The 27,531-nt window shown below is 38.2% G+C and overlaps 1 protein-coding gene and 2 long non-coding RNA genes across 5 annotated transcripts; 1 reads left to right on the top strand and 2 right to left on the bottom strand.

Annotated features, from left to right (window-relative positions):
- The first annotated feature begins 1,312 nt into the window (after positions 1 to 1,312).
- Positions 1,313 to 3,929, top strand: LOC111902766 (uncharacterized). 3 transcript variants are annotated; one of them, XR_002853958.3, is made up of 3 exons: positions 1,608 to 2,619; positions 2,704 to 2,780; positions 3,297 to 3,929. It is a non-coding gene; the product is annotated as an uncharacterized LOC111902766 (long non-coding RNA). The 3 variants fall into 3 exon arrangements; XR_008230306.1 differs by lacking the exon at positions 3,297 to 3,929 and having other exon boundaries at positions 1,610 to 1,991; positions 2,256 to 2,619; positions 2,704 to 2,956; XR_006188304.2 differs by lacking the exon at positions 3,297 to 3,929 and having other exon boundaries at positions 1,313 to 2,619; positions 2,704 to 2,956.
- Positions 3,930 to 4,482: 553 nt separating this feature from the next.
- Positions 4,483 to 7,358, bottom strand: LOC111902765 (casein kinase II subunit alpha-2). The gene is made up of 10 exons (XM_052768514.1): positions 6,886 to 7,358; positions 6,183 to 6,312; positions 5,903 to 6,097; positions 5,656 to 5,813; positions 5,486 to 5,576; positions 5,338 to 5,403; positions 5,169 to 5,251; positions 5,021 to 5,084; positions 4,883 to 4,951; positions 4,483 to 4,693 (listed from the first exon to the last, which is right to left on the bottom strand). Exons 1-10 carry the CDS (start codon positions 7,242 to 7,244, stop codon positions 4,634 to 4,636), a joined length of 1,275 nt encoding a protein of 424 aa, XP_052624474.1. The 5' UTR covers positions 7,245 to 7,358; the 3' UTR covers positions 4,483 to 4,633.
- Positions 7,359 to 22,958: 15,600 nt separating this feature from the next.
- LOC128132092 (uncharacterized) lies at positions 22,959 to 24,637 on the bottom strand. The gene is made up of 3 exons (XR_008230016.1): positions 24,466 to 24,637; positions 24,044 to 24,112; positions 22,959 to 23,290 (listed from the first exon to the last, which is right to left on the bottom strand). It is a non-coding gene; the product is annotated as an uncharacterized LOC128132092 (long non-coding RNA).
- Between the last annotated feature and the right edge of the window lie 2,894 nt (positions 24,638 to 27,531).

Here is a 27,531-nt window from a genome sequence, read left to right as displayed (position 1 = left end):
TAGCATTAGTATTGTAGAATGTTATTGAGTGATAAATGGCATTTTGGTCATTTTGATAATATTGGAACCGTTGAATGTTTATTGATGCCTTTATGTTTTGTTAGATGTTTAGAAGTAATGGAAATATGTTATTATGTTGAAGAATGATTGGTATCTACCTCTACCTTTTCTAATAAATGAAACCTAAAAATGACACGTGTCAGGTTTTTGGAATGTCTCTTTGACACGTGGCATTTTTCTATGATTTTTATTATTTCCTTTTTTTGGTAACAAGTCAAATTCAATTCAAATTTTGAAAATACAAAATCATATCCTAATAATATTATTATGTTTATTTTGTTTAACAAATTAATTCATAATTACTTACAATCGACAATATCTTTGTTTTTTTTTTTTTTTTTACATTTTTAAATATACCGATCGTGGTTTCCACGGATTATAACCTTGTTAACAGATATAAGATTTGGGTTGGAATGACATTGAAAAAGGAATGGAATGTTGATTTATAGCTCTACCAGGATGCGATAGTTAGGGTATCGCAGCGTGGTGATTGAGGCGGTGATTTGGGTAATTTTCCTTCATAAGTCGTAGGCAACGTACTTTGCACCATGGCATGGCATGGCATATGGATGTTCGCGGCGTGGTGGCCAAAGTTGGTTGTTATTAGAGAATAGTCATCGCAGCGTGAAGAGGGGCAAACCGTAGGTTCAACCGCACCATGACGCGACAAGATTATTGCCACGACGTGGTTTCGAGACAGATTAATACATCGTTTAGGGCTCATGTTTTCTCAAACACACCCCCAAACCCTCTAGAGCAAAGCATGGGTATTTTGAATATTTAAGAAGGTTCTTAGGGCGATCAAGGTTGTTTGAGGCAAGGTTTGAGCACTAGAAGCTCCTAAGGTAATCATCTTCTCCATTTTCAAGCTTTTTAGGGCATTAATGGTGTTTTAGTGATTTGAGCTAGTTATGCAAGATTGCTCTTGGAAACCTTATTTATAATGTTTAATCATGTGTTTAAAAGGTTAATACATTGTTTTTACGGAGATTTCATGTCTAAATCCATGTTTTAATTATTAGGGTTTGAAACCATATAAATGGAAAATCATGAAATAGTGTTTATGTGTTAAGAGCATATTAGATTTAGTGTTAAGAAGCTTCTTTTGAGCATTTTGATAAGGGAGCTGATTAGGGATGAGCAAAAGGACCGAACCGGCCGGAACCGGCCCGAACCGGACCGGACCGGGGAACCGGCTTCGGCCAAAATCAAGAACCGAACCGGCCCGACGGTTCTACCGGTTCTTGTTGTGTCTTCAAATGTTGGAACCGTTCCTTGAAAAATAGCATCATACGGTTCCGGTTTTTGCAGGTTCTACCGGTTTTTGCCGGTTCTACCGGTTCCGGTTAAATCGGTTCCGGTTCCTACCGGTTCCCGGTTCCAAAAATCCATAAAAATAACGTCCCGGTCCCGGCCCGACCGGTTCCATCGGGTTCCGGTTCCGGTGCCGGTTCCGGTTCCGGTACCGGTTCCGGCCGGTTCCCCGGTCCATATGCTCATCCCTAGAGCTGATATTTCCACGGTTGTTTTTTATGCATCCACATATTTTTAAAGGTAATTGTCTATTATACCCTTCATTTAGTAGAGATCAGAAAATCAAATCTGTGTGATAGTTGTATCCCTAAAATACCGTGAATATTGTCTTCACAAATCACGAGTTTCCCTCTCTTCTCCGATGGTTCTTCCCGGACTCAAACCTGACCACCTTTTGTCTCTGTACGATATTATCATATTATATCCCTAAACCTTCTCCTGATGCAGTCTGCAACGTGTTTTGAACAAGAAATCACGAGGGTTTGAATACCCTAGATCAAGAGCTCGTAGTTCAGGCCCCTAATTGTACCGCTAATCCCTTCTTCACTAATCAACAACATGTTCTGATTAAACACGCTGCTGCTTCTTTGGTGGTGCAATCTTCAGCCAAGTAAAAGGTAAGTGATTTACTGTGTATGTTTCATTTGTCACCTGGTTTAGAGTTTGAACTCTCATGTTATTAACAAAACCTGTGAAACCCACTTCAAGAAACACACGTACTTCACATTCCGGCAAGAAAGTCAAAGAAGCCAAAAAAATTTCGAAAAGAAAATCAGTTTGTGCTATGTAATGGTGCATTTTTTCTTGATTTTAACGACTTGATTTTGCCCACCTGCAACGGATTTTCATATGTGCTATGTAATGGTGTTTTTTGCATCTAGAAATTGCTTTATAGACGGCCTTCTCCGGCGAACGTGGTTTTTCTCCGGCAAATATCTGGTTCGTGTTTAGAGTTTTTCCGGTTACTGTGCATCTTGATGGTACCTTGGTAAGAGAAGAGATGGAAGGGAGATAAATGAACCTATATATTAAGGAGTTGGATTGAAGTAAACCTTAGTTATTTATTAGGCCATTGAGTTTTCCTGGGTTTTTTTGGTGGTATGACAGGAAAGAGAAGGAGATGGAGACGAAAGGGAGATAAACTAAGTAGGGTCCATTTTTTTTTATAAAGGAGGGGCATAATTGTCAATTTACATAAGAAATCTGTGGAAATATAAAAAATTTCAGTGGAGTTTTACCTAAACTGTGAGTTTTTTTTGCTAAAATCTATATTAAGGTCTTAATGATTTAAGACATATGTAAATGGATTAATATGTGTGAATGACATAGGTTATGGCAAAGGAGTTGGAGTCCTCCAAAAGAAGATTTGGAGAAGTTGGAAGTAGGTTGTTATTCCGCTTCAAGAGGTGAGTTATAATTTTCCTTTAGAGTGTGATTTAGTAAGATAGATTGAATGCTAAAGTATGTATGCATGAATGCATGAAAGTAGAATATGTTCTTGTTAACTAGTGACATGTTTTGATGAAATGATGTTATGGTTCTGATATTATCAAATGAGATTATTTGATGAACCGTTGTTTTATGTCATTATGTGCACATATATGGTAAAAATTAAGAGATAAGAATATAAGATTGTGAAAGAGAAATCTAAGATAAGAGACCCACAAGGGATCCAGATAAAGATTGTTGTTAGATGTTGCATGGAAACTGTGTAGATAAGACTCGTAGATGAGAGAGTCTAATTCCTTGTGTGTTGGTAATAGTAGAGATATGTGATCATTCGAGAGGATCAATACAATTACTTATGTGACTAGTTAGAGATGTGAAGTATGCGAGATAAGAGATTGTTTTTATGTGTATTTAGTTATTTTATAACTCATTAGACATGTTGTACGATGTTAAATGTCTTATGAAAATTACAGATCGTTACATAAACGATGATATCAAACAAGCTTACCAAGTTGACCGGATCGGGTCATATAAAAACACCTGACAACTAGTCAAACCCAAATCAAACATGCCTTATATCTACTTGAGATTTACACACAAAATAAAAGTTTACTTGGAGGTTGATAGTCCAACCAAGGTTGATGAAGGGAGCGAGAGTCCACAATTCTTGGATTTGACACAACTATTGGGTCCATTTGTGCCTTCAGATCAAACATACAAATAGGTTTGGAATTTTGATATTTATGAAGTTTTTATATTGACGAGGGTTATTTGGGAGCGGGGAATGACTGCACTGAATGGAATTATATTTATTTCATAAAAGATTAATACTCTTGTTTGGCTAGTTTTAATAAACGAACTACAACCCATTCTAATTTCGTCAATAAAGGCATTGATCTAGAGTATATTATGTGTATAGAATCATACTATGGATGTGCATCATTTGTTCTTTACTTGAGATGTAGCAGAACAATTTTGGTCAAGTATTGGTAGTTCGTGGGATCTTGTTATTCGTTGTTGTATTTTTGTCAGCAGGTTGTGTACGTGTATTGATACTATGATCATTCCTAGTACAAAAAATCTTACTTTGGATGTTGTGATAATGACTCTCATTTTTTATGTGGGCATAATGTGATGATTTTTGGCTCCAACAAATATGCATGACAAAATTAAAGGCGCATTGAATTTCTTACTTACAAAACCCACTATTGGCTATAACTATGTGATTGGGTTTATAAAAAATAGAATACAAATATAACACTTAAAATTTTTTTTTTTTAAAAATAAACAAAAAAAGCCTATATAGCAGTAATGAACAAATTATATCATGCTGATATAATTTGTTTTGGCTATACCTAATTATTCTCTTAGTGAACCAATTTTCTTTGTTACGTATATAGCTTTATTGGAAATCTATCATAAGTAAAATAAACATAAAGAAAGTATATCAAAATGAACAATTTTCAAGGTTAATGCACAAAGAAGCTCCAAACATGAATCAAAACCATTCATTTAAAAAACTTGGGTTTTTTATGATTAAAACCTCATGCCTCGTTTTCTAAAAGAAAAAAAATAACAAAATAAGCACAACATGTCCATAAAAACGACTTGAGTTTATTTAAACACTAATAAAAATGACTCCACCAAACCAACATTCAATTCATCACCATGTCATGTGTTTTAAATTAATTAGTGAAAAAAACAACACAAGCAAAACAGTATTATTATTTTTAGGATCATAATCATAATCATAATAATAATAATAATAATAATCATTTAAACACATTCATTCAACCCAACATACACACACTTACTGTGTCCGCATCCTGCTGTTTTCTGCAGCCCTCACTTGCATGAAATAAGGATGCGCCTATTCCAAAAAAAAAAAAAATCATATATACTTTTGTTATATTTACTCATGATTTTATAAAATTACGTTTTTTAAATAAACACTTGATATATATATATATATATATATATATATATATATATATATATATATATATATATATATATATATAAAATTAAAAAAAAAAAAAAAAAAAAAAAGTAACATTACCATTGCTTCTTTTGCTGTGAGCCTATCCTGATGATCATAGCGAAGGAGTTTATCCAGAAAATCAATTGCCTGAAATTAAAAAATAAAAAAATTATATTTAGTTTTAGTAACCAATAATTAATTTATTAAATTGATTACCTCTGGAGATACTAAATGCTGATTATCTGCATTCATAAATTTAGACCATGGTTTCCTGCTGTGCCTGATGACAAAATAATATAATACTTTAGTATATATTAAATCTTAATATTATATATTTTAAATTTTTTTAAAAATTAAATATTACCTTCCAACAAGAGCTTCAAGTTGAGGTTCAAGTTCCAACTGATATTTGTTCAAATATGCATTTAATTCATCAGTCCCAAGCACCTATACATATTCACAAATTTCAAATCATCAAACTACTAATAAATTCTTTCATTAACTTTTTTTTTTTTTTTTTAAAAAAACATTACCCTAGCAATTTTGACAAGCTGATCCTGATTGTCATGCCCATAAAAGAAAGGTTCCTTGCGAAATATCTGCATCAAAAGTTAAATTGCTGAGCTGGATTTATAAAAAAATTAAAAAAAAAAAAAAAGCCACGTCAGCAGTATAATATACCATTCCAGCAAACATGCAACCGAGGCTCCACATGTCTAAAGAATAGTCATAGTCTTGCAGATCAACCAGAAGCTCAGGCCCTTTAAAGTATCTATGTAATGAACAACATAAAATAAAAAATTTCAAAATGATTAAATGTAAAATCTAAAATTATTAAATAAAATATATACCTGGAAGCTACACGAACATTGTATTCTTTTCCAGGATGATAAAATTCAGCAAGGCCCCAATCAATCAATCTGAGTTTTCTCAATTCATGATCAATCATCACATTATGAGGCTTCACATCTCTGTGCATGATTCCTTGTGAGTGACAATAATCCAATGCCTGCAACCCCACATAAGAAACTAGCACCAACTTCAGAATTTTTACCATTTTACCCTTCTCACCAAATCCCATCACAAAGATAAACTTACCTTCAGAAGCTCATAGATGTAATATCGAATATCATAGTCTGTTAATGTTGGATACAGAACCTTGAAGTCTGTGCTGTTGACATACTCAAATATCAAGCTTGGAGTTTTTGAGTGTTGATCTCTCACTATATCAAGGAGTTTTATCACATTTGGGCCTCCACAAAGATTCTGAAGTATTTTTATCTCCCTTTTTATCTGTTGCACATAAAGATCATCACTTTCTTTGTTAATAGTTTATTACTTCATTTGGGAGTGTGAAGATTGAAAAGAAAAAGCTTACTTTCTTCTTTTTCACAGGCTTCAGAATCTTGATCACACACTTCTCGTTGCTGTTGACATTTATGCCCTCGAACACTTCACTGTATTTTCCCCTTCCAACTTTTCGAACAACCTCATAGTCATCCTGATCACTGAAAACCAACATAAAAGTATCAGGATTTGAGCTCAATTTCTATCATAACCTAAATTCCCTAATTTCTGTGATATGCATGAAATTAGTCTACAAAAGTTTAGCAAATGGAACAAACAGGCACTTTGTTGATGTATCAGTATTTGGCTAATTAATGTATATCCCTGACACTGTCCCTGTATGTACATAAGCCCTCCAATTCCAAAAATGTGAAGCTGTTTATTATGTAACAATACAAGACATGATCAGGAATTCTCCATTGAAGTCATGGGAAAGATACCATGTTCACCGATAACAAATGAGTCCATCTCCATGTTCAACAAATAACATGTATGCCTATATGGAAAACGGTAGCAAATGCATTTTGAAAGAAACTTATCCATGTGTGATTTTGAGAAAATGCAAAACAAAGCTGTAACTGTAAGCAAATCTCAACCCTAGTTCCAATTTGAAACGAATTCAATATCAAATTAAGCCAAGTAGCTACACATGAATCGAATTATTTTGTCTATTCATTCAAATCATGAGATAAATCACAACAATTAAAGTAAAATCTAGGGTTTAGTTAGATTACCCCCACTGAACAGTAAGTGCTTCGTAATCCCAGTATTCCCTAGGGCGAACAACGTTGACATCAGCGTAGACGCGAGATTTGGACATGTTGTTCACAGGTCTGGAGCGGTTGATGGTATCGTAGAGGCAGTGATCGACGATCTGTTGAACGGATGAAGCGGAGAAGTCGTCGACAGATGCTCCTGGACTGGGGAAAAAGAAAGGGCAGGGCTGGTCGAAGTAGGCAGCAGCGGCGACCACCGGGGAGGAAGGGAGGAGAAAGCGTACGGAGAAGAAGAGGAAGAGGAAGAGGAAAAGGAAGGAGTGGGTTAAGGTTAAGGTTAAGATGAAGAAGAAAGAGCGTGGGGAGTCATTGTACATGTGCTACTCCTGCCACCGCCAAATCGCACCATTCAATCAAATCCAGTGAAGTAAGGAAGCCCATTTGATTCATCATCAACAAATGCTCTCTCAACCGATCATCTTAGTGGTCTGGTCTTAGTGGCCACATCACATTCACATGAGGGGATTTTAGATTTTCTTTAAATTCATTTTTTTATTAAAATAAAATATCCTAATATTTTATTATCCGAACCAACTCGACCCGTTAACCTGATGCATAAAGATTGAGACCGAACCAACGGGTTGTATTGTTGGATTGACCTTTAGAAAAAACATAATATTAATAATTAGTTGATTGTATAGGTGTACAAACCACGTTTTTCAAGAAACCGGATCGGTTTTGGTTTAGTTTGGGTCAACGAAGTCAAAATCGGATTGAGTCTGAAACTAGATGGAATTCAAACAGGTTTAAATCGAAAATATGTTGAATCGGATTAGATTGGACAAGGAAAAACCAGTTTGGAAAGAAAAACAACAAAAAGTCGAACAATGAAGGTTATGAAGCAGGATTTTTGTTGTTTGTTAGTTGTCTGAGAAACCTGAGAACTTGAACCGATACATGAGCTACTTCACGAGGATCATCAACAATATCAATGTACAAGTGTTCTTTTCTTGTTGGTTTGGGTGCACCAAAGTATGAGAATTCAACATCCATTTTTGGAGATTGCTTTGTACAATAGTTTGGTAACAACTTTCGGAGGTTGCTTCATGTAGAATAAAGGAGCTCCACCTATAGCCTTGTGTGTTATTTTATTTGTCAGTATAAATACATAACCAGACTATCTTTTTCTTTTTGTCCATCGGTACAAAATCATGACAACATCTTGTAATGTATGAATACAACCATGCTTTTGTTAAGACCATGTCTCCATGACCATGTACTTTAGTCTTTCTTGTTTACTTTCTCTATAAGCCATAAAAAATGTATGTGTTGTGAAGACTCCCCATTAGGGGTGTAAGTGAGCCGAGCTACTCAGGATCAACTCGTTAAAAGCTCGACTCAAGATCGAATTAAACGAGCCCGAGCCGAGCTCGAGCCCAAATATGAGGCTCGTTTATTAAACAAGCTCGAGCCGAGCTTCAGCTGGTGGGCTCGCGAGCCTAAATGAGCCTAAACGAGCCTATATATATATATATATATATATATATATATATATATATATATATAGAGAGAGAGAGAGAGAGAGAGAGAGAGTCAAGATCAAATAAGAAGGAAAATTTTGGTAGAAATGTAAGAAGTTTTTTTTCTGCATATTTTTTTAGCGAACATACAAAATGAATCATTAGATAATTCAAAGGTAAGATGATTCACAAGAAAAAATTCCCAAAAAAACATCTTAATGATTCATTTTTAAGTAAATTAAGAAAAAATTCACCTTTATGACAATTTTAGTGAATAACAATGAAATCATTGTATAAATGAATCATCGGTGTGTTTTTTTGAGATTTTTTTTTGGTGAATCATGTTATTTTTAATTCATCTACTGATTCATTTCTTTTGTTCGTCACAAAAATATGTAGAAAAAAAACTTCTTACCTTCCTACCAAAAAAAATTTCTTACCGGATCTATATCGTATATATATATATATATATATATATATATATATATATATATATATATATATATATGTGTGTGTGTGTGTGTGAGAGAGAGAGAGTATATATATATATATATATATATATATATATATATAGAGAGAGAGAGAGAGAGAGAGGCTCGTTTAAGCTTTTTTAGGCTCGCGAGCTCACTAAATTGTTCACGAGCCGAGCTCGAGCTTCATTTTAAGGCACGAATCGAGCTCGAGCTTCTTCAAATTAAATGAGCCGAGCTCGAGCTTGGTTAGGCTCGGGCTCGGCTCGGCTCGTTTACACCCCTACTCCCCATAATATATAGCTTCATTAGGAAACCTCGAAAAAACAGTTTCAAAACCAGATTCAGAGACCGGTTCATGTCAAATTGTTCCCAAATTGATTTCAATGGCTAGAACGCCAAATCCGTCCAAACTGTCAGATAGGTTTTAAACATATTTGATTTCATTCAAACCGGTTTCATTTTCGAATCGGTTTCGGATTATAATTATTTTTTCTCATCTCTGGTTGATGGCAAATGATACAAACTCCTTTACTTAGTAGCCATGTTTCTTTTAATTAGTTAAAAAGTAGTTGTATTTTATTAGGAACCCACTTTTCATTATGCATGCATGTTTCCTTAATTCTAGTTTAGCACTAGGTGAATGCATCTTTAAATTGTAAGTTCATGTTTGAAGTAATTACACAGAAAAGTTGTTTCAGTTTTGTCTATCAATCTATCTTTCTAAGAAGATTTGCCAATCTCGAATTTGGCTCCTATCATTTGTTGCTTTCATTTTCTTACCATGCCTCCTAAACAAGAAAACAATCTTGAAGGACCCCTCCCCATACAAGATCAACTCCTAGTTCTCGTCCATCTCGCCACAACAACTACAAACCACATGGAGGTCATCTCCAAGCACATGGCTGACCTCATCCGGTTCCTCACCAATCAACAAAACAACCACCCCCTGGGGTCGTCGCCACCACCGCCACAACAACAACCAAGACTGCCAAAAAAATCTTCCCCACTTTGATGGTACCAAGCCACTTGACTGTTGTTCCAAGTGACCAACTATTTTGAGTACTATGCAATTTTACCACCACAACGACTCTCACATCCATTTTTTTATTTTACTGGAGAAGCTTTAAGTTGGTACAATCATGTGGCTCATAACCAAATGCTTGGTACATAGCCAGAATTTTCTCGAGCATTGGAATTGCGTTTTGGCCCATCCACGTATGAGAATCATCAAACGAAACTCTTCAAGCTTATGCAAATTTCCACTGTTTCTGCCTACCAAGCCGATTTTGATATGACTAGCAATTGTGTTGTCGGACTCACCCCATAAGCATTGTTGAATTGCTTCTTATCCGGCCTTCGCGGTGACATTCAAAAACAAAATCGTACTTCATAAACCCACCACCCTTCATCAAGCTTACAGACTTGTGAAGCTCATTGAAGACAAACTCTATGCTCAACTTGCGCATTCCGATGGTTCCATCGAACCTCCACAAACGAAACTCCGTGATTTCCCGCTCCTTCAACACTTTCGATCAAGTGGTTAAGCCCCACCGAGATGCAAAAACGATGAGCTAAAGGTTTTGGTACAACTGTCCCGCAAAATACCAACCGGGTCACCAATGCAACCCACCAAAATTTCTCATTCTTCAATCGAAGACCGACCCACCGTGGACTTCCATAGCACAATATGACCACGAACTTGAGGACAATGCCATTTTCAGGGTGGACGTATTAATACAAACTTCTTTACTTAGTAGCCATGTTTCTTTATTTAGTCAAAGAGTAATTGCATTTTATTAGGAACCCAATTTTTGTTATGCATGCATGTTTCATTAATTATAATTTAGCACTAGGTGATTGTATCTTTAAATTGTAAGTTCACATTTGAAGTAATTAAGCAAAAAGAGTTGTTTTAGATTTGTCTATCAATCTATCTTTCTAAGGAGATTTGCCAATCTTGAATTTGGCTCCTATCAGCAAACCTAGCAAATTGGTCCATTTGGCTAACGAGGATAAGGATACTTACTCATTTATGTTTTGTTGTTATGTATGAAAAATCATGTTACACGTTGTTTAATGTGAGAGTGATGTCAATGAGATAAAAAGAAATACATTTCCTATCACACCCAAAAAGATGGAACAATGGAGAAAGATAATTTTTTTTATCAATCTTTTAGTATCTGCCAAAAGTTGTTAGACATTATTTTGACATGGAAGATTATAAAATTTAATGTAATTTCAGTGTAGCATGTAGTGGAAAGTCAATCATTAAATTTGTGTAGGGCTTTTTTGGTCCTAAATTTATGAGTATGAAATTATTGATAAAAATATCGTCTAGTGGTTATGAAAGAAGCATTGCCCCTAAACCCTGCATCGACACCGCGCAAGCCTTACAAGGGGAATGCTCCCCTTGACCCATGTTATTCATCGTTTTCGTGATCAAACTACTATAATGTTCGTAGATTTAGGTTGGACATTTAAGATATAATAAGTAATAATTAGTCGTCGTACGAGCGATAAATAGATAATCTTGATAAAATATTATTTAGGATAAATAACTTTAACCAAAGTTATAATAGATGCGACAAGGATTACTTACATATAAGGAATGCTTAAATCCGAATTCGTATAAAGAAATTATGTTTCTTTGTAGTTTTGTAATTAAACCGACACGGTTATGCGCATCGTAAATAGTAAATTGGAGATAAGTTGATTATTAACTAAAGTAATCTAAACAATAGTCGTAGCTATTGTAAAAGTGAACTCGGCATATAGAGACCGTCCAAATCTGACTTCATATGAAGAAGTTATGATTTTTCGAAGTTTCAGCTTAGCAGTGTACGACACATAAACCAAAATTCAAATTGATCGATTGTTAGGAAAACAATCTAAACCAGAGTCGAAGATCTTGTCGATATGATTCCATCGATATAAAGACAGTCGAGAACGAATATCGTATGGGATAATTATGATTTTTATACGGACTTTAACAATCTAAGTTTGTTAAAAATATAACTTTAAAATAAAGTGAGAATTACCCGACGGAGTCTAAATGAAAGTTATAGTAGTCGTCGATAGCTATGCGTGGATATAAAGAACACCAAAAACGGAGCTCGTATGAAAAATATATGAATTTTTGAAAAAAAATAAAGTTTCACGTGCGTAGACAAGAAGCGCGGCGTGCTTCTAACAGCCGACGCAACCCCACCCAAAATCCGCCATGTGTCAGCATCCGAATGAAGCCACGTCAACACCCTGACCAGAGGTGTTTCGCGCCTAGACAAGGAAGGCAGTGCCTCCCCCCCTTTCCAACCCTATATAAACTTCATTTTTTCAGCTCGTTTCTTTACCACTTTCTCTCAGAATCCTTTTGAACTCTCTCGTACCCCTAGCCCCTTTACTTTCTAATTTCTAGCTACTTTAGCGAGGCCTTGGAGCATCTGAGAGATAGAGCTTTCACCTGCGTAATTTTCCGGTTTTTGCTAGAAACTCTGTAAGTTAAACTACGTTTACTTTATTTAGAGTGTAACTTATATTTATATTAATAGTTGTTGTTATGAATTTATAAATAAGATTTGTCAGTAATTCCATGTCATATTATTTATTGATCTACTTATGGGGGTGATGTCTAGGTTAGATTTAGTGAGACGTTTAAAGTGGGATTTCCAAACAGTATACACAGTATACCAAATGGACCCTACCTCCGATATGATCTTACCGGGTGTTAACGTACCCTTTAGAGGGAACGTCAAAAAGAGAAGTCAAAACAAGTACTGGCCTTGGCCTGAGCTGAATTCAGTCGGACCAAGTCTGAGGCCAAAGTCGGGCTTTCACCAGCACGAAAGGCATAGGTGTGACAGTTATGGTGCAGAGCATCGCTATAATCTCCTCACCCAAGGATAACATCACGACGAACGTGAGCCCATTTAGGGCGTCCTACGTGCACGTCAGATGATAGCCACGATCTCCGTAATAACTGGAAGATCTTCCTCTAGCCAATGAGGAGAAAATGCAAAAAGGACGTGACGAAGGATCTTCCAGTAGGAGTCTGCCACATCACGCCCCACGAAGGAATGACCAACAGATTAGTTGAGGTCCACAAGCCTCTAGAACCAAGTATAAAAGGATCATTCTTCCTCGTGAAGAAGGGGGCTCTCTTTCCACTGAATATTCTTTCTTTTCTCTAAGAAAAAACACTAACTAGATCGTCGGACATTCGTCCCGGGAACCCCTCCCGGACATCGACTAATGATCTATTTTCCATTTTTGTACTGTGATATCAGGAGAGGTCAACTACACCAAGCCCACTGACAATCTCAACTCTACTGTCTCCAACATATCACAACATTTTGCGCCATCCGGGTGTATCTCTAGAACGATACACTCATGAAACAAATCCACAAAGCAACAATGGCAGGTGAAATCCCAATAGTGTCCGAAATATTGGAGAAAAGTCTGTTGCGTCTGATGCAGTCACTAGAGGGAGGACAACCTTCTATTCAGGAAGAACACACATCAAACCTCACACCAGTTTCACAAACTCCACCGAGCTCCACAGTAGTGATGAATGCAATCCCTGCGGCCAATCTATGGCGCCCTACAACCGACCCAATCCACAAGTTGCAATCGTAACTGCAACTCTGCAAATCGTTGCAACACAACCAACAGGGACCCCTGTCCCACAACAACAGCCTCTCCCGCACACCTCCAACACTGGGACTTGGATCCCCCACACCATCCAACCACAATTACATATTTCCTCCATGGTTTACCCACATACCACCATGGCAGGCTTGCCACATATGTCGCTCTATGCACCACAACAGCAGATCCCAGGTTTCATCCATATACCGACTCAACCACAAGTTGCAAGCACGCAAAACCTGGAGGGTCAGGGATCCAGTTCTTTCAGATCCGACGTCCAATTCCCAGTTAAATCCGAAGTCAATCCCCTTGTAGCAGTCATTCAACCCGAATGCGCAACAATACGCAGGAAGGTACTCATACAAGTTTCTGGTTTCCCCCAATAGGGCAACACAACATGCAGCAATTCGGGTCAATACCAGACTTACCCCCGTATCAATCATATATATCGTTGGCGACTATGCATAGCCAGATGTATGCAAGCCCGTACCAAATACAACAACACATGGCTTACAGCGGGAAGTTGTCCTCATACATGGACAATCCCATGTGAAGCGCCAGCTCTAATTTCAGTCACGAGCTGCTGCAGTACGAGATCCCACACACAACGATGATCCCACACATGCCCAAATACGACAGTACCACAGATCCATACGACCACATTGACAATTATGAATGGACGATGACCTCCCTCAAGATGGATCGTCGCTTCACTTGCACTTATTTTCCTTGCACCCTCACTAGCAACGCTGACAAGTGGTTCAAATCTCTGAGGCTAGGTAGCATCTCCATCTTTGAACAACTGAAATACCTTTTCCTCAATAATTTCATGCAATTAAGGAAAAGCAAGGGGGATGTTAACTTTGTAATGGCATGCAAGCAGAAAGAGGGGGAATCAATCTGTGAATATTATGACCGGTTCACGTTGGCAACACTGAATGTTCCAGGACACGAAGAGTTCCTGGTAACAGGAACTTTTGCCCAAGGTTTACTCCCAGGGCCCCTATCAAAGAAGATGCAGGGAACCATTCCCCAATCTCATGATGAAATCAAGTACCGTGTTGAAAAATACATGAGGCAAATCGAAGGAGAGGAGCGAAAAGAGACCAATATCAAAGTTATAGCCAATGCATATGAAAAGCAGGAGGAGGTAGTGCCGTGGCCAGTCTTGGCCCACTAAGGAAGGCAGGATGGCAACCAACAACTGTACAATCGTCACCCCCGACATATGTCTAGATGGTACAGACCGTTCTACAAGGACGAAAACAAAAGCGGTCATACCGGCGTTCACGCAATCAACAAAGCCCAGCCAAAGAAAACAAAGAAAAACCCAAGTTCTATGAGTACCATAAAAGCAAAACTCACGATACAAGTGACTGTACAGTGCTAAAGAGAGAGATTGATGAAAAGCAACTAGTAGGAAACATTGTCGATATAGAAAAAGACCTCAGGGCAAAATTCGACGAGGATAAGCATCAACCCTAAAATCAAAGGGATGGAGGAAAAGACCGAGAAAAAAGGGTCGAGATACTCAGCATCACAGAGCCTCGCTCATGCACCAACCGCCAAATCCGATATCCCGATGCAAGGTCATACCACCAAAATGTCCTCAACATAGCATTCTCGATGAATGAACCAAGGCCGGAGAATTGGGATCCCAACGATCCATTGCACATCACCGGTTTCATTAGTCGACACCGTGTTGAACAAGTTTACATTGACAATGGGAGCCGAGTCAATGTGATCTACGAGCAATGCCTTAGCCAACTACCCGTTGAGTGGAAAGAGTACCTCCAACCACCACGCCAGGGCTCGCTAGTTGGTTTCACTGGTCACCGCATCAGGCCGACGGGAACAGTCAAACTCCCGTTCACTCTGGTTAGCCATGACAAGGCAAAGGAGATAATAAGGGTGCTCGATTTCTCGGTTGTCAATTGCACACCTGAACACAACATTCTCTTAGGACGCCCTACGTTTTTCCAGTTGCAAGCAATCCCCTCTACCACCCACGACGTCGTTAAATTCAACACAAGTGATGGCTCAACCACGATAATAGCGACTAACCCAGCCAACAGGTGTAATGCTCAACGAGAAGCAAGGTAGGAAACCCAATTGTGTCCAAACGACAACAATCACGAGACTGAGACCCCCTGGTTGGAAATATGATGAAACACGAGTGTCGACTCAAGAATTAAAGAAGAGATGGCGAGACGTGTTTAGTCGGCTCACAACCCATCCTCCACAGGAAGAAACTAACACTAATCCAATGATCGCTCAACCAACACATAGAGTGCGAAATACACGACGAAGAAATGCTCGCCCACAGGTGAATGCACCTGTATGGCCAATACTTGACACTCATGCTAGGCCTCACACAAGAGCAACTTCAGATACAGAGAAAACCCTGTATGATGGTAAATGTAAACCAAATTTCCTCAAAACATAGGGGGTGAGCACAAGAAATACCACCAACAGGAGCAAAATGTCGTCCCTTATTGATGGGTTTGAGCCATAAGAACTTTCCTATGTGCACATGTAAACCCTAATGCTTGGATCTAGGTTTCTCTAATTGAAAATGCTTTGTATCCAAGAATTTGAATCATAGATCTAGTGTAAACAAACAATTCATAACATATGAAATCAGATCTAGAAGAATACCTTGAGTTACTTGCTTAAAAACTTCTTTTCCTTGGAGCTTAGAGTCATAATTGTCACTCCTCTAATGGCTTACAAACACCTACTAGCAAGAAGATGATTTGAGAGAGGGAGAGGGGTGAGAAATCGGCTCTAGGGTTTCCTCAAACATAGAGTATCCGATTTCTCCAACCCTAAGGGTCTATTTATACTATGAGCTTCTAGGGTTTCACCTTTAACCCTAATTGGATAACTTAGCCTCAAAGCAATCCAAAGATCCTTCTAGATAAGGCCTTGGACGATTTCTAAGATATCCATATCCTTAAAATCGTCCCTTCCCATATCCATAAGGATTCATAGCCTAAAACATAACTATCACACATTTGACAGTTTATGCCCCTTTATTCAATTAATCTCTTTAAGTCACCAAATTAATTCCTAATTAATTTATGAATTATATCAATCAAATAATATTATTATTCCTTTAACATATTATTCTTATAATACATTGATAATAATAATATCTCTTCTCTCTATATAAATCACCTTGTCAAGTTGCTATGGTGAAGGCAACCCAAAAGGACCATGCACAACCAGGTAAAGTACTTACCAAATATAGTTACAGCCTTAGACACTAATCCAACACTTATGGCGTGCAAGTCTTCCCAAAGAAGAGCACCGGCAAAGGCCTTCGGAAAGCAAAGTGACTCCTCCGACATTTCAACACACTACTTGGGGAGGAGTAGGTGTACATAATCGTACAGATGGAACTCTCACCTAGCCAAAGGGAGGCGCCTTCCATGTTCGCAGTACTCGTCGGGTCAAAGAGAAAGGAAGGCGGAAACAACCCCAGAGCACGAAGAGCGACACATTGTTCCCCCACACCGGACCCCGCCAGGGGAAGCAAGAGGAAGTCGCGACCCATGAAGGCTCATCTACATCAGGTAAAGAAAGGACGTCACTGCCCAATAGGGAGCATGGTCTAACTCTGCGCCGGATAACCATACTCCCGACCCTGACGCAAAAGTCGGGCACGTGCCCTAGAACTTAGATAGCAAGTGTCTATCAACTTATGTCCTTTCTCTCATTTAAAAAAAAAGAAGATTAATACAATTTGCATTTCCAAAGAGCTTTCCAGAATTCTGTTTAAATTGCAAAAGAGTAAAGGACGTCACTGCCCAACGGGGAGCATGGTCTAACTCCGCACAGGATAACCATACTCCCGGCGCTGACGCGAAAGTCGGGCATACGCCCTAGCACTTAGACACCAAGTGTCTATCAATTTGCATCCTCTCTTTTATAATTTACATTTCGAAAGAGCCTTCCAGAATTATGTTTAAATTGCAAAAAGTAAAGAGGTTGTGCATATTTTCCAAGTAGCAACGATGGTTGATCACCTACGCTACTTGAGCAAAATCTATGCAAGAATGCAACCGTAGGTCTTAAAAGAGTCACAATCTTTACCTACAATGTGCCAATAACATCTCAGAGCTGAGAATGTAAAAATTACAATTAAAGGCACAAGAAAAAGGGGTTCTAAAACATTCATAACCTTTCCCTTGATAATACAACAGTATAAGGCCTCGAGGCGACAATCTCAGCCTATGTATTGGCAGCTAGACATACAGTACATCCCTCAGTAGTGGCTAACATCTCGCGGCTTAACACATTAAGCCCGACTGAACTCACGAATCAATGAAGCATAGCTTAGTAATAGCAGCTATGCGACGTTTGTGGCACTCTAGTCAATACGACGTAAACCCTAGAACAAGGGAAAGTATATAAAAAACAAATCATAGTAGAAACGTCGAACAACCATAACTTGAATTTATTATAGGACAAATCAAAATGTACATACATGCATGTACAACAAATATAAAAGGAAGAGCGCACTTCCGTGAAATTGCATGACAAAATGTACAATCCCTTCCCTTGCAAACAGTGTTTGGGAAGGCACATCTATTTCAAAATCAACAAAGGGCACATACAAATCAGCCCTCAAAGTCTGAGGAAGAGCCTTCTGGGCTCTGCTTCCCACAAAATTAGAGAAATCCATCATAATATAGCTCCCTTAAACGGAAGAGGCAAGCAAAATCCGCCTTGACAAAAGACGTACGGGCAGTGTTGACTTCCTTGGCTCTACTCGCCACTTGGTCGGGACCCGGAACTTCAAATTTACCAGAAGACGTGGAGCACTCACCCAGTTTTCTCCCCTTCTCGAACCAAGCGCTTCACAATCCCCATAAACACACCCCTTCGGCGAATTCAGTGCTCTCAATGACTCTATCAATTGCACGAACCACTCCTTTCTCTAGCACCCATTGCAATTCACCCCAAGCAATGGCTCCATCAACACATGCTCGAGCCAGTTGATGTTGGCACTGGGACAATCTATTCGCTAGCATGTTCTTTTCTCAGGTCAGAAAGCTTACTTGATCCATGAGGCGCTTAGTTCGGCCCTCCAGAGTGAGCACATGCTCCTCCAGAATGGCTTTCTCGCAGGCCACGACACAATTATGTTCAAAGAGAATGCGACGCTCAGCCTCTGCATCCTAGAGTTCCTACTTTAGGTTTACAATATTATTGCGCAAAGGTCTCAGCCACGGTTCGGTCACCCCAACGCAACAGACCCGTTCGGCGGCTGCAACCATCAGAGCAGAAGCCTGGGCCGCAACATAGCGAAGGTCACCAACAACTTGAACATCGGATTTTCCTACAAGAAATCTCATCGTAGTTGGGGAATGAGCATAGACACGCCATTCCTGGGCATTGGTATCATCCGACAGTAAATATTGCCCAGTAATTGCCCAGCCTAGGGCATAAGCTTTGCAACATGAGGAGTTGGGCGTAGTTCCTACTCCACCCTCCGACAACCAGCTAAACCCAAAATTTTAAATGTTAAAACATTTCCCATTCTAAATTAATAACATTTCCTAAAATACCCTTGGTCAAAATTGGTCAAAATCCACAAGGCTACCGAGTCAACCCAGCCGAGTCAACCAAGGGCTCGTATGCGGGGCGTACTCGGGCTTTGATCGTAGTCAGGAGATTAACTACGTACATGGTGCGTACTCTAGCTTACGCAGGGCGTACGCTCAAATTTCCATATTCTTAATAAGAGCTTAATACATTAAGTTCTCCTGTCCAAATTACAAATCCAAGTCCAAAATACCACTAAAGTCATCAAGTTTCCAACTTTATGACTTTGCATGTCCATTAAGTGCTTAATACACAAAATCCTTCTTAATGCCTTAAGATCTTCTAGAGCATGCATGGAGAAAAACTAAGCATCAAGACCACATTTTTATGACTTAAGACCCTTCATAAGGTCTGAAAGGACGAATTATTTGGTTAAGAGCATGCCATGCTCAAAAATCACCATATTTGGGACCAAAAGTGCCCTAAGTGAAGAAATGGTTAGATCTACAATATAGGGTGATCAAAGTATGAGCTTTTTACCTCCTGGAGGTTGCTAACAAGGAGAGAATCCCAAATCCAAGTTGCTTCCAAGTTCCAAAGTCCTTGTACCAACTTCTTCTTCAAGAACACCACCAAAGCACACAAATACACTCAAAATGAACTCTTATCACTTAGGGTTTGCTAGAGGGACGCTTTCTTAAATGGAGGCTGATAAGGGAATGAGAAATAAGGTGATAATGATGTTTATATATGGACCAAACCCTAAAAGTTAGGGTTTGAAGTTTTCTCACGTATGCCCTATGTATGCGGTGTACGCCCAGCGTACTAGGGTCTGCCCTAGTACGCTTAGCGTGCACAACGTACGCCCAACATACTACCCATTTTTCCAAAGTCACCAAAATGCCACTATGGCCATTCCTACAATCTTTCTCAAACCCAAGGGTCAAAATGCAATATTCTTGCATACTTAGGTTTAAAATTGAAAATACCTCATCCGAATGTTACACCCTGCTATCAGCTGTAGAAGAGACTCCCCTCCAATGTCTTCTAAATATCTCACAAATATAATTATATGTTCTCGGTACCATATAATTTTCGACTGCTATGTCCCACTCTACAATAGTTAGACTTAAACAAGAGTTGTGTAATAGAGTTAAACCTAACCTTCGAGAATTATTTAATCTCCCCAACATGTAATTTAAAGTATTCACTTAATAATTAGCCAACACTATTGGAGTCCCTATATACACAAAGCAAACAACATTCGAGCATTAAGTTCTAAACTAGAACACTACCTAACCAAGCCACTCTATCTAATCAGCTGAAATCCATACTAGCATGCAGTTCTAAGGGTTCATACAACTGGCATATAGATGCATCTCTCTTAGCATCCTAATATGCAATTTTTAGCAGATCCTTAGCCCTAGTCTATCATGTTATACACATATGCATATACTGAAAGAATAACATGTATGGGTATTTTAGGAATACTTACTTGAGCTTGGTTGATTACACGCATCACACCCCTTTTCTTTATAAACGCTTATTTAGAAAACTCTTTTTCTTCCAAAAAGATTATCTATTCCTTGGTTTGAGTTCAAACACACCTGAAAGTGTGTCCGAATCCCTCAAACCAAGGCTTTAATACTAACTTGTAACATCCCAAAAATCATAGGTAAAAATTTCATTTTTAATTTAACCCAAACCAACAATATTTATGTCAAAACATCCAAAAATATGTCAAAGTAAATTGGCCATCATAGTATAATTACCAAAATCATAAAAGTGCGGAAAACATGGGTGGACGCGGTGCGATCATGCGGGGTCATTCCCTTCTGAACTGGAAGTACCTGAAACCATAAATATAAAACTGTAAGCACAAATCTTAGCGAGTTTCCCCAAAATACCCGATACCATATATACATAACAATCAAAACATAATTGGGTCTATTTCACCCCCTTCAGCCTCTTTTAACCGGTATTCTATCTATTTCACCCCCTTCGATATATTTCAACTGGTATCGGGTCTGTTCCACCCCTACAACTAAGCATACAATCATATCAACAAGAGTCACAAAGACATCAAGCACATACAGGCATAACAGTAAGTGTCACAAAGACAACTACCATCCTACATACATAATCTAGTGGGCCGACATTGGTGCCTTCAACCCACGAGTACAGTGAAGAGACTCACCTCGATCCGTTGATAAACAAATAACACTCGACTTGATGAACCGAAACGTCCTCACACTAAACTACAAATAATAAAATCCTAGTTAACAAATAGGCCATAATCAAAAACCAAAATCTAAATCCTTAATCCCGACTCCTAGGGTGAAAGACCATTTTACCCTTCCCTTATTGGACCTAACTAATCTCGACCCAAACCCAAAATGGCCCAAGGTCGAGAAGTGACCCAAATCCATAAAGACCTAAAGGCCGAGAAGTGACCCAAATCCATAAAGACTTATGTCCTAACAATGGCCTAAACCCAAAAAGAATTTTGGCCCAGTAATGACCCAAATTAGCTCAAGGCTTAAAAGCCTAGTTGGTGAGTACACCATGCGTGCCACTAGATTATGCCCATCGTACTGGCCAGTGACGTTTTGTCATGCATAAGGCTTAATCCCTTAAGACCTTAACGTCGAAACGTCAGATCTACTTTTAAATAAGGTCTTAATCCATAAAGTCGGAAACCTTAAGCTTTTGTGTGGCTCCAAGAGGTATAAATCCTAGATCTAGCATTTTTTTCTTCATAAAATGACCATAAACTTTTGCATGGTTGGTCCTTAACCATTAATATGCAAACTTTATTATCAATGAACCTTAGAAACATCAAAATAACAACTCAAAACCTTTGGAGTAGCATTTACTCACAAGAATTATCTTGTGGGACCAAAGAACATAAGATTTAACCCACATAAAAGATCTACACTAAGGAGTCATAAAGTTTTTAGCTTTATACCTTATGAGGCTTGCAAAGATGTTGAAGATTCTGGATCTTCAAGCTCCAACTCAACCAAAGCTTCACCACCAAGCTTCTTCTTCTTCAAGGTACCCGAAAACACCACAAGATCACAACAAAGGCTCAAGAACACTCAAATGGAGGCTAGGGTTTTATGGGAATCTTTTTAGGGTAAGGAGGCTAATGAGGAGGCAGCCTCAAGGTCCATAATGTTGCTTAAATAAGGGCCAAACCCTAAAAATTAAGGTTTGTGGTCTGAGCGAGTATGACCAGCGTACGCTAAGGTATGAACAACGTACTCAAAGATCCACATGTCCAACTTAAGGAGATTATGACATGCGTACTCCAAGTTACGTCTATCGTAACAGGGGCCAAAATGCAAACTTTTAAATTTTTACGACCAAACTAAAAGATACATGATAATCAAGTGTCACAACAATACTTGCATTACATGTGATGTGTTAAAGAGTTACAGTTAGTTTTGAAAGAGTTTTAAAGTGTTAAAAGATTACGAGTGTGATTAATTGCATTTAAAGAGTTTAAAAGAGTAAAAAGTATACATAATTTCGTTTAAAGAGTTTCAAGGATTAAACAATATGCTTATTGATTTTAATAAGTTTTAAATAGTAAAGTGTAACGTCTCAATTTTTCAACCAAAAATTTATTTTTAAAATATAGTTAAATAACCCAAAAACCATTTTATTAAAAAGGTATATAAATATTCATTTGTTTTAGTCATCATAAAAACATAGTATCTAATTAGAATTTTGGGGAAGTCTCAAAAACATAATCAACCACATGCGAGTACAATCACGTCATGCCCTTCCATCCCTCACCAAAACAACTTGAAAAACTTTTAAACAAAATCGAGTAAGCACAAATGTTAGTGAGTTTCACAGTAAACCACATATTCCATCACACATAAAATGCATACCAACAATAAGCTCATAGATAACACCTCATTGGGCCTATAGGCTCACAACTGTGACATCCCCATTTTCACGGCCAGAAAAGACCGATGTTGTTTATGCTTTATAAAAATCAGAGTACTTCATTTTATAAAAATGTTGCGGAATTTGTTCCCAGAAAAACATGGTAACTACGTTATTAAAACATTTTCGAAGAAACGTATTTATTTCATTTTAAAACGTTTGGGATGTCATCGTTAATACAGAAACATAAGCATAAACAGAACTTACAATTATTTACACTAGTGATCTACATCTCTTTAAATCTCTCAGTGTAATGTCACTTCATATCAACACCTGTGATATAAATAAACTGAGTGGGTCAGGTTGGGAAACCTGGTGAGTACATAGGGTTTTCAACCCACAATAATATAATTATTATGTTTAAACAATCAAATAATCAACCCAATTACCTATCCCCATTATCTTCTTTATTCTTAAGGAACTACCCTAAGAATCAGCTATTTCTCATTCATTCATTCCTAAGGATCATCCTAAGGAAACAACATGAAGTCCATTGTTGCCAATGACACTTTGGTCAAGCGTAGCTGCTAATCTTGTCACTTAGGCACAGCTGCCAGAATTGGGACATTTCCTATGAGGCGCTTCTGCCGGTATTGACCTTTTAACGCCACTGTCATGGTCATAAGGCTCCCTATTAGGCACAGCTGTTGATACTGTCCTTAGAGCGCAGCTGCTAGGACGTTTACCGTAGATCTAAAACATCTACGGGTTGTGGCGCAGCTGCCAGTGCTCATCTATAGGGTACTTGGTCCACTGCTGCCAATGTATTACCTATAGGGCACTAGGTCCGTACTACTAATGTTCCTCTATTTCAGCTTTTATCCCTCATCATTCATCTACCCATGTTTTACGCAACATATTTTGTAGATATAAAATACTTTATACAGTTTACATCATTTAAAACATGTATAAAAATCTTTCACCAGCATAGACAGCAAGTATTAAGACAATATGCACACATAACACGTAATTTATATTTAAAATACTTCATATCTATGTGTAAGATGAAAGGGACCATGCACTCACTTGAGAAGGTGGTGACTCGGTACTCGGACAACGCTTCGTTTACTTTAAAATAATTTCCTTCGACGAAACCTAGTATTATTACCACTAGATTTTAGTCTAAGATTTACCGTGACTAATTATTAGTCTTATTATTATTATTATATAAGCGTTTAAACAATACTTTCCAACCACTATGTACAGACAGGGGCCAGACATAAAACACCGGAGGGCAGGACCATTTTGGCATATAGCACTTCTGAAATCCAACAACCCTATGCGGCCCTTTAAACCAGATTCCCCGTACCGCGAGTAGTTAAAAAGATATTATAACGACACTTATATAATTCATAATAATAGCTCAAATATTTATTATAAATTTATAATAACAATACTAATTTTAAATATAAACTATATTTAAAATAGGATAAGCATAACTTACTTACAAGGGGATTTTAGCTAGGAGTCGGGCTCTGTAGGGGCAGAACTTCGTCGCTGAATCTTTCTAAGAAAGATTCGTGCAGCGCTTCAGCGCTCACCTTACTATACTAAAACTACAGAAAGAGAAGTCGAATCACGAGGGACCGAAATGCTCGGGGGATAAGGAGAGAAAGACTCTTGAACCAAGAGAATGGTGCAAGAAATATGAGAGCCCAAGGCTCTTATTTATACTAATTGAATTTTCAAAAACTACCCTCCATAATTACTTAATGACCTTTTAGTTATATAAACAACTAAACACCCCTCTATAATACTATTTTAAATGGATTTAATGATATTTGTACTAAACTAATGTCGAAAGAACTCAACATTAGTCTTATAATGACCGCATCGTCGATACCTTTCTAATGATATATACATATGTATATATATGTGTACGTATACATGATTTATACTTTATTTTAATACGTAAATATGCTATTATAATTTGTAACTCGTTCATACGAACTCCGTTTTTGACGTTCTTTATATCCACGCGTAGGTGGAGACGTACTCTACAACTTTCGTTTAGACTCCGTCGGCTAATTTTGACTTTATTTTTAAAGTTATATTTTTAACAGGCCGGGACAGGATTGGTCCGTTAAAATCTCATAACTTCTTTATCCGATGTCCATTTTCGTCTGTCTTTTTATCGTTACGCTACTAATAACGAGATCTTCGATTCTTGTTTAGGTTGTGTCGGCTAAAAATCAATCGATCTAAAATTCGAATTTCGGGCTGTACACCGCTAATCCGAAACTTCGAAAAATCATAACTTCTTCATACGAAGTCAGATTTGGGCGTTCTTTTTATCGATGTTCTTAGTTTAACATATTATACGACTTTCGTTTAGAGTGCTAAGGCTAAATCTCTCTCTATCCTAAATTTACTATTTACGCTTCCCGGCGCCGTGCCGGTTTCGACGCGAAACTTCGACGGGTCATTACTTCTTCGTTATAACTCGGATTTCGGCGTTCTTTATATGTACGGAAACCCTGTGACATATTCTACAACTTGGTTAAGATTATTTATTCTAAATAATCTTTTTGTCGAAAAGTCGTTTTCGACCCCTATTGCCTCTAAATTGACTAGCCCGGATCTGCAGGCGTTACAACAACCATCATCCCAACTGACTTGTAGGCTCCCAAGTATCATACCATTTGGACTTGTAGGCTTACAACCAACACCTCAGTGGGTTGTAGATTCAACCATCATCCCATTTGACTTGTCGATTCCTAGTCATCATCTCTAACATCAGCCAACTACCGCAACAAAAGACTACTTTAGTCTAATCACACAACCATACACTAATAGTTCATAAGCATCCTACCACACTAAGTACATATAATGTCACATATAGTATAGTGAGAAAACTCACCTAACGCTATCAACCTAAGTCTAAAGTCTCAGCTTGCACAAACCACCTAATACCAATTACAAACTAATACTTAGTCCAATACTCATATCCATAAAGGTTTGACCAAATTGAAACTGATCAAAAAGATAATGTCAAAGTCAACGGTAAACGCCATACGCGTCGCGATCAACACATAGACGTGTCGTGTCCACTACTGTCCAAGATAGTCATAATTGATCCCTACGTGATGCCCTGCGATCATCAAATGGATATGTAACATCCCAAAATTCATGACCAAAAATTTCATTTTAATATATAACTAAAACGCATTTGTAACTTGGTTTACACATTGACAAGCATTTTAAATAAAATATTTATCAGAGTTCATTCCCAAAAATCACATATTGCGGAAAACATAGGTGTATGCGCTGCGATCGTTTCGAGCTCCTTTATCTGAAAACCGGAGGTACCTAAAACCAAAACTAAAAACCGTAAGCACGAAGCTTAGTGAGTTCCCTAAATACCACATACCATACATATCAACATAATGACTAGCATATCTTGGTGCTGGCATACCCCTTCGGCCTCTTTCGACCGGATATTGTCTAGCATATAAGCACATAAATCACATACTGTCATACATAACCATGAGCAGTACATATATCATAATCAATAAAGGTGTTATGTATCGTACATAGTCTTTCCATTATGCCATGGGCCACTACGTGGTCTTTCTTGCCAAGCCGGGCGCCACCCCCTGGGTCTTACAGACAAGTGCCAAGAGCCACCTCCTAGTCTTCCATGCAAACATCACAAAAGACAACTAGCATACGTACTACCCTACTTAGCTAATTAGCATACAGTGTGCCAGGAGCCACCTCCTGGTCTTTCATACATAATGCCTAGGGCTAACCCTCGGGTCTTCCTACGGTATATAAACCAAATGGGCCGACATTGGTGCCTTCGACCCATGCAAATAGTGAGGAGACACACCTCGAATGCTGAACTCACTGCAAGAATCCTTAGTTGCTGCCCTGACACCTCCCTAAGCTATCAATATCAAAATATCACCCAATTAGCAATTGGGTCGCAAACCATGATCCATAATCCTTACTTGGGGGTAAATTGACCATTTTACCCCTGACCCAACAAGATTCATAACTAAGTCCCAAGCCCAACACCGACAATGCTTAAAACTGTTAAATCCATAAAAGCCCACTAATGACCCATTAATGGCCCAATTTTCCAAATTGGACCAAACTCCTCAAATGGGCCTTCCCTTTAAACCCAAACATATTCTTAGCCCAAAATATTTGATTTCTGATGGTCCACCAAAGCCTAAAGTAAAGAACTCCAACGAATGGCCCAAACTGAGGCCCATATGTGCGAAACGCACTCTGACTGAGTACGCAGGGCGTACTCAGCTATACGTAGCACGTACTGGGTTCATGACATGTACGTTGCGCGTACTAGCTTGTACGCCCAATGTAATCCTCTGTTAAGTCCTATTTGCCATTAAGCACTTAATGCTTCAAACCAAGGGACCAAATCACATATCTAAGCTCTACTTAACGTCTAAACCCATAAAGTCACTGACTTGGTGACTTTGCATGCCCCACATAAGCCCAAACTCCAAAAACGACATTCTACTCCCATGAAAGTGACCTTAACTCCT

This window comes from Lactuca sativa, chromosome 2 (genome assembly GCF_002870075.4).
Source record: "Lactuca sativa cultivar Salinas chromosome 2, Lsat_Salinas_v11, whole genome shotgun sequence".
NCBI classification, from domain to species: Eukaryota; Viridiplantae; Streptophyta; class Magnoliopsida; order Asterales; family Asteraceae; genus Lactuca; species Lactuca sativa.
The sequence above is the reverse complement of the archived record's forward strand: the minus strand, read 5'-3'. Positions and strand labels throughout refer to the sequence as shown.